This window comes from Colobus angolensis, unplaced genomic scaffold, assembly GCF_000951035.1.
Source record: "Colobus angolensis palliatus isolate OR3802 unplaced genomic scaffold, Cang.pa_1.0 Scaffold24, whole genome shotgun sequence".
Classification (NCBI taxonomy): Eukaryota; Metazoa; Chordata; class Mammalia; order Primates; family Cercopithecidae; genus Colobus; species Colobus angolensis.
Window position 1 is genome coordinate 10,503,122 of NW_012115599.1, and position 13,259 is coordinate 10,516,380.

Genomic DNA, 13,259 nt, shown 5'->3' on the forward strand with positions numbered 1-13,259 from the left:
TTTTTTTTTTTTTTTTTTTACTTTTATTGCAAGTTCAGGGGTATATGTACAGGTTTGTTATGTAGGTTAACTTGTGTTACGGGGGTTTGTTGTGCAGATTATTTCATCACCCAGGTGTTACGCCTAGTACCCAGTAGTTATTTTTCCTGATCCTCTCCTTCCTCCCACCCTCCACCATCCGATGGGCCCCAGTGTGTGTTGCTCCCCGCTGTGTGTCTTTGTGGGTAGAACCATGTGATATTGCCATTTTCATAGCAAACAACAGCTGATTATTGGCGGTTTCATACGGTTCACCCCAGTATGAGGTGGCACTCTGCAAGTGTTACCTCCTGCTCTGTGTGAGGCACTGTGGACCAGGGTGTGACACAGGCCATCTCCTTTCGCCTTCTCCACAGGCTTACAAGGGGGCGCTATTCTTCTACGTTACCCAGCCTCAGAGAGGTTAAGTTACCCACCGGGGGCTGCTCAGCGGGGAGGTGGCAGAGCTAGGATTCCAACCAGGTGGCCCTTGGCTCGTTTGTGCCGTTTTGTGTGTGTGTGTGTGTGTGTGTGTGTGTGTATGTGTTTGTTTTCATTTTATTATTTGAGACAGTCTCCCTCTTGTTGCCCAGGCTGGAGTGTAGTGGTGCAATCTCAGCTCACTGCAACCTCCACCTCCCAGGTTCTAGCGATTCTCCTGCCTCAGCCTCCTGAGTAGCTGGGACTACAGGCGCCTGCCACCTCACCCGGCTAGTTTTTTGTATTTTTTAGTAGAGACGGGGTTTCACCGTGTTAGCCAGGATGGTCTCGATCTCCTGACCTCGTGATCCGCCTGTCTCGGCCTCCCAAAGTGCTGGGATTACAGGCTTGAGCCACCGCGCCCAGCCTTGTTTCTGATTTAAAGGTGCTCGTTAGGGCATGTAAGTTGTAGGGCACGGTGATTAAGAACTTGGGCTTTGGATCCAGACCAAAAGCCACTGCTTACTCCCTGTATGACCCTGGCCTTTTCTATGCCTCTGCTTCACTTATAAAATGTCTTCATTTAAAATTTTGATATAGCTTTTGCATTGATTTTGATTCTTTAAATGTCACATTAAAAAATTTTTTTTGATGACTGAGATTTTGGGCCCCCTTTAAATTTGACACTCACCTCATACTTGTTCTGACTCTGGAAGCTGCCAGTGAGACCCAACAGCCTTCTTCTGTTCTCCTCCTGCTGGGGGTTGCTGCCCTGTCCCCAGCCTTCAGCTCACCTGCTAACTCCCCCCTACCCCCTGGCCTGACCTCTAACCTTCACAGCCCTCTTCAGGGCAGGGAGGGCTAAAGTGCCAGAGCAGGCCAGGCCGCCCTGGAGAGCAAGGCTGTTTGCTATTGTCTCCCCAGCAGCCCCATTAACATGCGGAGAGATGCAAATGGAGGCAGTCCTGATGTTTTCAAAGAACTTAATATGTTTTTTAAAAAGATAGGGTGAAAGACAGAAATTGCAGGAAATTATATATTGCAGGAGCTGCTTTATCTTCTCTGTGATTGATTCCAGTGATGCTTCTGGTGGGAATGGAGTTTCTTTTTTTCTTTTTCTTTCTTTTCTCCCCCTCTCTCTATCTCTCTTTCTTTTTGAGATGGAGTCGCCCAGGCTGGAGTGCAGTGGCCTGATCATGGCTCACTGCAGCCTCCACCTCTCGGGCTCAATCCTTCCACCTCAGCCTCCTGAGTAGCTGGGACTACAGGCGCACACCACCACACCTGGCTATTTTTACGTATTTTTAGTAGAGATGGGGTTTCACCATGTTGTCCAGGCTCGTCTCGAAATCCTGGGCTCAGGTGATCCTCCCACCTCGGCCTCCCAAAGTGCTGAGACTACAGTTGTGCGCCATCATGCCTGGCCAAGGGGATGGCGTTTCATGAGATCAGAGAGCATGGCTCTCAGGCTGAGGCTGTCAAACAGCTGAACCTCTGACCCTCAGCCAGAATTTGCTGGTCTGTTATCCTGCTGGTCCTGTCCATCTTATTGCCACTTTCTCCAGCCTCTTCTTGGGTTCACACCTATATCAAGGGGTTGAACTATCCACAAGCTCCCACTTGTTTCTATGACTGTTGACGAAAGGCAGAGCGACCTTCCAAAGCGCAGCCCCCAGGTGGTTAGTTACATACTCTTGGTCTCCAGGACTTCCCTGTGGCATGGGTACCCATGAGGAAGGAAGTTTGCCTTCGTTTCAGTCTAGAAATTTCTCTGAAGGTCTGTTTTATCCCCCACGGATTCTACAATGGTGCAACAACACAGATGATCATAGTGGGCTTCTGGAAAATGCTCCTGAGTCTAGATTGTGTTAGGAAGGGCAGATAAGGCTAAGGAACAAAATCAGCCGCCAACCCCCAGCAATGCCTCACTTATCTGCCATCAGGGTTAGGGGGAGAAAGTGTGGCACACTGGCGAATTTTTCCAGTTAGCTGAGTTTCAGAGCCAGTCTTTTTTTTTTTTTAATTTTAACTAGTTTGCACAGAGACCTTTCTAAAATGGATTTCACACTTCTCTGACTTCTCAAACTGAGGTTAGAACGTAATTAAACTTATCTTGATGATTTGAGGTCATCATTTGGAATCTCAGTTATTAATCTTTGGAGCCAGACTGTCTTGTTCCCATCTCAGCACCTCTTACTAGCTGTGTGACTTCAAGCAAGGGTGTTAACCTCTCTATGCTTTGGTTTCCTCATCTTTAAAATGGGAATAATAGCCAGGTGCAGTGGCTCATGTCTATAATTCCAGCACTTTGGGAGGCTGAAGTGGGCAGATCGCTTGACCTCAGGAGTTCAAGACCAGCCTGGGCAACATAACAAGACCCTGTCTCTGCAAAAAAAAATTTTTAAATCTAGCTGGACATGGGGCATGGTGGCACACATCTTTTCAGGAGGCTAAGGCAGGGGGATCGCTTGAGCCCAGGAGGTCGAGGCTGTGGTGAGCAGAGATCGCACCACTGCACTCCAGCCTGGGTGACAGAGAGAGAGAGAGAGAGACCCTGTCTGAAAAACAAAAAAGGAATAATAACAGTGCCTCCCTCATAGCGTTGTTGAAAGGATTCAGTGAATTAATACATAAAACATTATATCTACCTACTATAGCACGTACTAGGTAGAACCTTTTTTTTTTTTTTTTTTTTACTTTTATTGCAAGTTCAGGGGTATATGTACAGGTTTGTTATGTAGGTTAACTTGTGTTACGGGGGTTTGTTGTGCAGATTATTTCATCACCCAGGTGTTACGCCTAGTACCCAGTAGTTATTTTTCCTGATCCTCTCCTTCCTCCCACCCTCCACCATCCGATGGGCCCCAGTGTGTGTTGCTCCCCGCTGTGTGTCTTTGTGGGTAGAACCATGTGATATTGCCATTTTCATAGCAAACAACAGCTGATTATTGGCGGTTTCATACGGTTCACCCCAGTATGAGGTGGCACTCTGCAAGTGTTACCTCCTGCTCTGTGTGAGGCACTGTGGACCAGGGTGTGACACAGGCCATCTCCTTTCGCCTTCTCCACAGGCTTACAAGGGGGCGCTATTCTTCTACGTTACCCAGCCTCAGAGAGGTTAAGTTACCCACCGGGGGCTGCTCAGCGGGGAGGTGGCAGAGCTAGGATTCCAACCAGGTGGCCCTTGGCTCGTTTGTGCCGTTTTGTGTGTGTGTGTGTGTGTGTGTGTGTGTGTATGTGTTTGTTTTCATTTTATTATTTGAGACAGTCTCCCTCTTGTTGCCCAGGCTGGAGTGTAGTGGTGCAATCTCAGCTCACTGCAACCTCCACCTCCCAGGTTCTAGCGATTCTCCTGCCTCAGCCTCCCGAGTAGCTGGGACTACAGGCACATGCCACCACACCCGGCTAATTTTTGTATTTTTAGTAGAGACAGGGTTTTGCCATATTGGCCAGGCTGGTCTCAAACTCCTGAGCTCAGGTGATCCATCCGCCTAGGCCTCCCAAAGTGCTGGGATTACAGGCCTGAGCCACCGCGCCCGGCCCTTTGTGCTGTTTTTTGCCATCCGGTGCTAGGCTGAGACAGCAGCCCTCCCAGTGGAGCACTGAATGTCCCTGGAACTTACGGCCTGTCAAGTTCTTTTATTCTTTTCTAATATTTCTTCCCCATTCCTGATCTCACAGGGACTGAGGGGTTCCTAGGAAGCAAAACTAAGAGCTGTTGCCTCTGGGTTTTGTGGCCTCTGTTTTGGTTGTTTCAAGTGTATGCATTTTATAGTCAACCAGTGCAGGCTGAACAGGTCCTGGGTGGCTTGCCTGTGTTTATTCAGGTAAGATTGTCACTCAGGTGACCTCCAGATTCGTGCGAGGTCACAAACCCTGGCCAGGGCTGGGAAGGCTGGGCGGGGGGGGGATCCTGGCTTTCCTCGCTGTCCCCTGAGTGTCAGTGCTCCCACAAGAGATGGCTATTTCAGTGTTCCCCATGTGGCATCAACTGCTCAGCTTAAAAGGATCGTGGTGGTCATCCCATTCTGCACTCCACAGACGAAGAGACTGAGGCTCCGAGAGCTCGGGTGACCTGCTCAAGGCTATGCAGAGCCAGGACTGGAGCTCTAAGCTCTGAGTTCGTTGCTGGGGCCATCCCCGCTGCTCTCCTGGGCAGAATCTGGGCCTCTTGGTGCTTTTCTGATGCCACTGCGGGTCACCTCTGTGGGAAGGAGACAGGGCCAGCTTCACAGGCGCGTGGCCTGTGTAGTCACACGGGGACCTGTGCTTGGTTTAATGCTCTGCTGTCACTATCTTGAATCTCCTGATTGTTTTTGAACAGAGGGCCCCTCGTTTTCCCTTTGCACTGGGCCCCCCAATTTATATAGCCAGCGAGTCGCCCATCAAGTCCTGGGCCACGTTCCTTTCCCAGGCCATGGATGGGGCTCTCTAGGGGGGCATTTAAAGTGCTCCTTCCATCCAGCATGGGACGGGATTAGAATTTTCTCCTGAGGAGGGTGTGCCTGCCCTGCTACTTTAGAAGCCTAGAGATTTTTCTGGAGGGGTAAGAGTGAAAACTCTGAAATCTGATTGTCTGAGTTATGTACTTTAGGACTTTGGGTGTATGATTTAACCTCTAAAAATCTCAGTTTCTTCATCTGTAAAATAGGGAAACAAGAGTTATTTTGTATGGTTGTATAAAGTATGAAGGCTTAACACAGGTCCTAGCATCTAGTTAAGTGCTCAGTAAGTCAGCTGTTCTTTTATTCCAGGCCTGAGGTCCTAGATTTCTCTGGAGGCTCAGGGATTCTTGGAGCTTCTAGGGCCTTGGAAGGCCCCAATCCAGCTTCCTTCTCCCTGTCTGGTGGGCGATGATGAGAAGCATAATACAAGCCATCATTACCTGGGCCTCTCCTTGGGCAGGTCATTCTGTCTCTAGCACCCCCCGTCCTTACAGCCTCTTCCCCATCCCAGGGTAACAGGAATGCAGCCCCTCCCTGCCCACACAAGTCCAGAGTCTGAAGAAATCAGCTGATTCTAAAGAAAGCAGGGAAGTGGCGAAATGTAATTTGTTCTCTCTCAGGGGGGCAGAGTGGTATACTGGAAGAGGCATGACTTTGAAATTAGTTTATTTATGTGTAAATTTTCTGCTTTACCAGTTACCAGCTGGTGATCTCGGGCAAGTCACCTAACTTCTCCAACCTCCAGCTTCCTCATTTGTGAAAAGTAACAAAGGATTATTTTGAGGACTAAATATGATAAGGGGTATAAAGCGCTGAGCTCAGTGACTGCCCTACACAGACGGCATCTAAGAAATGTTGAATGAGTGAGTGAGTGAATGAATGAAGGGAGGCTGTGTTTGTTGTCATCAGATGTCCCCGAGGGAAGGCATGTGAGGTGTTGGAGGTGGGAGTGGGGCAGGGACAGAGGTCACACACACTGTGACTGGGCGAGGGAACAGGTGTTCAAATAATAATAGCTCACACGCACACAGTGCTGTACTCCTATGAACTCATTTTATCCTCATGAGCCTATAAGATAGGCACTGCCATTACCCTCATTTTACAGGTAGGGAAACTGAGCACAGAGAGGGTGAATAACTTGCCTTAAGTCATGCAGCTAAGGAGGGATGGGACTGGGACTGAAGCAGGCAGCCTGGCTCCAGCAGCCATATTCCTAACCACCGTAGCCACCGCTCAATCTTGTCACTGAGACCTTCAACCTCATGGGAGCTACGTCTTCTTCTCTGCCACTGTTTTGGTCCTCACTGGGCTATGGGTCAGCCTTCTCAAGACACTCCCCTTCATTAAGAGGAAGGGGGATGTGTGAGGGAACAGAGTGACCCCAAGAGCAGGGCAAGTCCTGGCGTCTGGACACCAGAGCCCTGAGCTTAGCCGGTTCGAAGCCGATTTGTCAGGATGCAGAGTTTTCAAATTGCAGAGGCCACACGGGAGGGGTGAAGGGGATGACAGGGACATCTCTTCCCAATGCCCCATTGGCCCCAGCAAGCTGAGGGGCTGAGAGGTCCAGAGATCCGCACCAGGGCCCGGACACCTTCTCTGCATGTTGGGTCAGCTGGGGCAGGGAGCAGGGCTGGGGACTCAGCAGGTGGGTTCTGCTTGGTGAACTTGGGGAAGCCACTCCCTGCTCTGAGCCTTTGGCTTCTTAGCTGTGAAATGGGCCACAGACCCCACTGTATCCACCTGAGAGCACTGGGTGAGCCTCCTATGAGCTGGTGGGTGTGAAAGTTTTGCTGAAACTCAAACTTCCTCCAGGAACCACATATGGGTGTGAGGCGGTGAGGCAATGTGGCCAGAGAGAGGGCTTTGGGGCTTGCAGATCAAGCTCACACTGGCCTTGGGTTTGCTCTGTCACCTTTCTGAGCCACTCAGTGAAAGTGTAATGAAACCATGTGTGTTCACATCAAGGGGTTGCCACGTGCCTCACTCTGCCTAGTACGTCACACCCTTGATCTCATTTAGTCCTCATGACAACCCCACAAGATGTGTGCTACCATCAGCCCCATGTTCCAGAGGGGAAACTGAGGCTCCAAGAGGTCACCTACCTTGCCCTAGTTCACACAGAGAAAGTGGCAGAGCTAGGATTCAAACTGAGGCAGCTGTGGACTCCACATGCTTCCCCACCCAAGTGGTCTGCTAGGCCTGCTGGGGGGCTGTCTGAGGATGGAATAAGGGCCTGGCACTTAGTCAGTGCATTCCAACCAGGGCTGGTGCCTGGACTCCTCATGCTTGCCAGGGTCCGGGAGCTGTGCTTCCACTTTCTCCTGCCTCACACCCTGTTCTCCCTCCCTCCCACCAGGATGTCGCCACCATGCAGTTCTGTGCCAACAAGCTGGACAAGAAAGATTTCTTTGGGAAATCTGACCCCTTCTTGGTATTCTACAGAAGCAATGAGGATGGAACGTGAGTTTTCTGGTGGCGCTTGTGCACTGTGCCTTCTTGTCCCTTCTAGAGTCAAGGATGGACGGGTGGTGGTGACTTACCGGGCAGGGTGGCTTGGGCCCATCTCCTGCTCTAGAGAGGGCAAGGGCTCCAGGTGGAAGTCCAGGACCCCAGGGTAGTGCCCTGGGCACCTAGGTGTGGTCAGTGGAAGGTCGGGGCGGCCTCTAAGCTGGTGGTGCCATTCTGTAGGTCTCAGCATAGTACTGAGGGGTGGGGGCTAGGTATTTGGGGGGTGGGGGGACTAGGCAAAAACAGGGCTAGGGCAGGAATAGGGGACCAATCCCTCATGGGAAACCTCTGATAGCTCCTTCATTCTACACAAATCAGCTGCTATCTCCAAGCCCAGCCCCCTGTCCCCACAGCCCTCTGAGCAGCCCGCAGCCTGGCCCCCCACTACTGCGCACACAACAGGGCCAGTCTGGGCAGCCCCCTGCCTGGCCCCACATAGGCTTCATTTGAAAATCCAGACTTTGAAGCCCCTGTTTCCTCCTCTCTTCTCCCTAATCTAGAAGCCACCCACAATAAGATGAAAGCGTACACAACATGTTGGCAAATGTAGGTCAGCAATATATGCCGGGAGACAGATTCTGGGTGGAAGGTCTGGGGACCTAGGTCCTCCCCAGCAGCCTGTTGTGTGACCCTGGGCAAGTGAAGACCCCTCTCTGGGTCTGTTTTCTCATCCAGTTGGATTACGTAGTTGCTACGGTCTCTTTAAGCACCACAATTCTGGTGGGCTGTGGCCACTTACAGGCTGGATTCTGCAGAATGAGGAAGCGATGGGGCCAGGGAGGTTAATTAGAGAAGCGCTGCTGGAGAAGGGGAACTTGGAAGCGGGTTTTGAAGGAGAGGAAGAAAATGGGTCCCCGCCTTGCGGGTGCGGGGAGCAGGGAAGAATAAAGGTCTAGAGAGGGGAGAAACATTTGGGCAAAGCAAGTGTGCCCAGAGGGCAGAAAGACCCCCCCAATTCCCCTTGAAATTGTGTGTGTGGGGGGGGGCAGGGGAGTGGTGAGGAGGAGGTGTGTTTCAGTTCAAGAGAAAACTGATTTAAAAATCAGTTTTCCTGAACGTACAAAACAAGGGAAATTAGGTATGATCATTTGCATGACAAAAGGATTCTTTGTCTCACCAAAGGACTCCCAGAAGGATTTCTTTAAATAATTCTGTTGACTTTGACTTGACTTGATGTGGGGGAGGAAAAGGCCTGCATATTGTTCTGGGCATCCACACAGGCCCCCTCCAGAGAGGCAGAGCCAGGGTCAAGCTGGGCTTGTCTGGCTGAGGCCGGCTGGGAGGAGGAGAGGGATTTGGGAGCAGGAGAGGGGTGCACTGCAAAGGGTGTTTGGGAAAGATTGCTCTAGCAGAGTGATGTGTAGGATGGGTGGGGAGGGTGCGGGGAAAGGGAGAGCCTTGTGACTGACACGGTGAACAGGTGGGAAGTGCTACCAGCTCCCACCCTGGATCTGTGCCGTGGAAATGCAGGGGAAGGAAGTGGGGAGGGGAGGAAGGGGGCAAAAGGACAATGAGGGGACCTCAGTCGGCCGGACTTGGATGGGGACCGAAGTCAGAGCTCTCTCCCTGGCCGTGGAGCCAAGGGAACCCAGAATGCTTGCAGAGCAGTGGGGGAGCTGGTTGATCAGACCGGGGAGGTCGTGGGAGTTTATTTGGGGCAAGTTTCATTCCAAGTGTGAACTGGAGCATTCTGGGGGCAAGGAGACACTGATCCCTGACGGGGATCCCGTGTGGCACTGAAGAAACTGATCCAGAGGCCCGCCTAGAGCTGGGCCAGTATCCGGCCCCTGTGAAAGGGCAATGGCTGTGCTGGTGAGAACAGAGTGGTCACTGAGGGTTTGCGGGGAGAAGACTGGAAGGCCTGCAGAGACACCCCCAGTTAGGAGGAAGGTCAGTGAGGGAGCCAGGAGAGGGAACTGTCACACCAGCCACAGGAGGAGGGAGAAGGCAAGTGCCCCTGGAGCTGCACTTAGAACACCTGGTCAAGCTTGGCTCTCAAGCGAGAGGAGGGAAAGGGAGAAGTCAGTGGTTCCAGAGGTGGGAGGCTCCAGAGGGCCCACAGGGGTCTGTGTGATGGTTGGGGGGTAATATTTGGAGCCTAGCAGGGCTTCTGCACAGTATCATCCTCTCTCCCCCCAGGACCACCCATTTCCTACTCCTTGTCCCTCCAGCTCTCCTCCCCCCACTGCCCCAGGCTCCTCTTCCTGCCTCACCTGCCTGCCCCAGCCCTGGGCAGCTGCGGCCCCTCCTGCTCCCATCTCCATTCTCATCCTCGCCACCAGCTCTGGGGTGTGTGGGGAGGTCTCCCACATGCATCTCCACACTCCAGTGGGTGGGCGAGAAGGAGCAGAGAAGAGAAATGCTAAGCCATGGTGACAGAATGACATTTTGACTTGAAAATTGCCAGAGAAGAAATGACACCGGCTGTGTGGGTATGGGCGGAGCCCAGGCACTTATTCAGCTGACCTTTCCAACCAGGGATGTAGCTGGGGCTGGTGGCGGGAGATCTCAGAGAGACGCCCCTGCCCCCGGCTCAGCCCTGGTAGTGGCTGCCCATCCATGTGGCAGGGCTGGCTTCCAGGATGGGGCCAGCCAAGCATGGCGTGGGACGTGGGCAGGGACACCAGATTAGGGCCCATCTGGGATAAGTCAATTCTGTACTTTTAGTTTGCAAAGCGGGTTCATGGATTCAGACGGGAAAAGCAGAAAGGGTCTTAGAGCTCATCTAAGTCAGGGGCTTTAATTTCATTGGATTGACATACCAGTGAAAGCTATGGAAACTCGCCCCCAAGAAATATATTGATTCATTTGTAAAGAATTATTGAATACCTACGAAGTGCCAGGCACTGTTCTAGGCACTAGGGATGTGCCAGTGATCAAAAAAGACAAAAATCCTTGCTCTTATGGAGCTTACATTTTAGTGATGGATCATGAGCAGAATAAATAAGGAAAAAATAGACTATATCAAAATGTCAAATGGTGACAAATGAAATAGAAAAAAAAAAGTCTGGGAGGAGTCTAGGGGATGTGAGAGGCAGGAGACCAGGCAGCTGTCAATTTTAGACATGGTAGTCAGGGAAGGTTTCGTGGAGATGGCGTTTGAAGGTAGTGAGGAGTGAGTCATAAAGATGGAAATGGGGGAGAGAATATTCCAGGCCAGAGGAGCAGCAGGCACAAACAACCCATACACCTAATTTCTCCCAGTGTTTCCGGGATTCACAGACCCCTAAAGTTCATCTGCTCATCCTTCTGTGGATTGCAGATGGAGAATCTTTGATAGAGGGTAACTGCCTGGGTTTACAGGTGAGGAGCTGGAGGCCCAGAGAGGGGAGAGCTTGCTCAAGGTCACACAGTGAGGTGGCCCCAGAGTAGGGGCTAGAACCCAGGGCTCCTGATACCCTGGGATTTGTCCCCATCTCCAGGTCCTTACCTGGTACAGGAACCCTTTCTGCAGCGTCACCAGCAGATGGCCGACTAGTATCAGCTCGGCTGCTGCTGGTGACGGGCAGCTCATCACCTTTTGAAGCCATCATTTCCATCGTCTGGGAACCAGAGATGTGAACCAGTTGACTTCTCTGTTGACCTGCATTCACCTCCCTTGGGTTTGGGCTTGACAGCCTTCCCTCTCTTCTTCCTCACCAGGTTCACCATTTGCCACAAAACGGAGGTCATGAAGAACACCCTAAATCCAGTCTGGCAAACTTTCTCCATTCCTGTGAGAGCCCTCTGCAACGGCGACTATGATCGGTGAGATGAGAAAATGTCCCTTCTTTTTCCCTTCTGCTCTGGGCCCGCCCCAAGCACAAGTGAGGGAGGCCGCATTCATATGAACATGGTCAGTCCCGTCAGCAGGAACCAGGCCTTCTGGAGTTGTGCAGTGGGGGATGCCCTGCACAGGCTGGGGCTTGGTGAGCCTCTCCACTCTTCCCCTGCTGCACCTGGCAATGTCTGCCTCTTCACAGCCTCACAGATCCTCCTCTCCCCACCCGCCCCACCTCTTTCCCCTCTGTCTGGCACCCCCACTGGTGGGAAACTCCCAAGGCTAGGGGGATGGGAAGTGCCAAGGATTCCAGGGAAACCCAGATGGGTGCCCCGGGTGCCCAGGCCTGGAGCTCAGCAGCTTGTCTTTTCATTGTTCCCAGTGGAGGAGCAGATGGCAGCAGGGAAGCAGGGTGTTGATGCAGGCAGAGGCAGCTGGTCCCAACTCCTGGCCAACAGACTGGGGAGTCAAGATCCCAGGGATACATCCTGCCAGCCTAATTGCCATAAACAAACGGGGTAGGGGTGGAATGCAAAGAGCTCCTGGGATTTCTTTCTCTTTTTTGGGCAGGGTCTCGCTCAGTCACCCAGGCTGCAGTGCAGTGGCCATGGCACCATCACAGCCCACTGCAGCCTGGCCCTCCCAGGCTCAAGCGATCCTCCCATCTCCGTCTCCTGAATATAGTTGGGACTACAGGCACCTACCACCAAGCCCAGCAATTTTTTTTTCCAGTACAGACTGGTTTCACCATGTTGTCCAAGCTGGTCTCAAACTCCTGAGCTCAAGCAGTGCACCTGCCTCTGCCTCTCAAAGTGCTGGGATTACAGGTGTGAGTCACCATGCCTGGCAGATTTTTTTGTTTTTTAATTGAGATGGAATCTCACTCTTTCACCCAGGCTGGAGTGCAGTGGCACAATTTCAGCTCACTGCAGCCTCCGTCTCCTGGGCTCAAACAATCCTTCCGCCTCAGTCTCCCGAGTAGCTGGTACCACAACCATGCACCACCACGCCCAGCTAATTTTTTGTGGTTTTGGTAAAGCTGGGGTTTTGCCATGTTGCCCAGGCTAGATTTTTTGTTTTAACATATGCCTACTCTTATTACATGTTGGCTATCATCTTCATCATCATTTAAGTGTAGATTGTGGAGTGTGGATACCATATACCTGGTTGCTAATCCTGACTCTGTGACCAAAAAGCGCCGTCAACCTGGGCAATCCTTGACCTGTCTGAGCCTGAGTTTCCTTACCTGTAAAATGGGTATTTAAATGTCTGCCTACTATACAGGACTGCATTGACGCTCACACAACACAACCTCCACAACGAGGCTCTGGTGTGCCTAAAATACCAAATTTAGCATCTCATCCACAGATGTTTAGGGAACCCCTGTCATGTACCAGGCACTGTGCTAGATGCTGGGAAATCGGCAGGGAACAAACGTGCAGTCTTCACCCTTCACCCAACCTCGTGGAGTTCACATGCCAGTAGGGGAGGCAGACATTAATCCAATAATCACGTAAGGAAACAGGTAATTATACATTGTAGCAAGTGCCCAGAGACAGTGGGGCTACCCAAAATGGGAGCTGTGAGACTGTGTTGGTTTCTGCTGAGTCACGAGAACCCATGCCCGTCTCCTGGTGATTGCTGCAGCTCAGGTGGGTGAGCTGGTAGGGGGCTCATGGGCAGGGCTCTCTGGACAGCCAAGAAAGCTGGGCCTCTTCAGGTCACTCCGACAGGAACACTAGGGTGTCGAAGCAGACACCTCAGGTCAGGCGTGGTGGCTCACACCTGTAATCCCAACACTCTGGGAGGCTGAGATGGGCTTGAATCCAGGAGTTCAAGACAAGCCTGGGTAACATAGCAAGACACCCATCTCTACAAAAAAAAAATTTTTTTAATTTAAAACTAAATTTAAAAAAAATTTTTTAATTTAAAACTAAATTTAAAAAAATTAAACCATTACAAAAAATTATCTGGGCGTCGTGTCGTACATCTGTGGACCCAGCTACTCAGGTGGCTGAGGTGAAAGGATCATTTGAGCCCAGGGATTCAAGGCTGCAGTGAGCTATGATCATACCACCATGCTCCAGCCTGGGATGCTGTCTCAAGAA

General features: G+C 51.5%; 1 protein-coding gene across 2 annotated transcripts in view; it reads left to right on the top strand.

Annotated features, from left to right (window-relative positions):
- Nucleotides 1-13,259, top strand: part of CPNE5 (copine V) — a 98,520-nt gene that overhangs the window by 52,470 nt on the left and 32,791 nt on the right. For both annotated transcript variants that reach the window (XM_011945321.1, XM_011945320.1), the window contains 2 exons: nucleotides 7,240-7,343; nucleotides 11,034-11,138. In XM_011945321.1, the coding sequence (XP_011800711.1) occupies nucleotides 7,240-7,343; nucleotides 11,034-11,138 (209 nt within the window). The remainder of the gene's footprint in view (nucleotides 1-7,239; nucleotides 7,344-11,033; nucleotides 11,139-13,259) is intronic.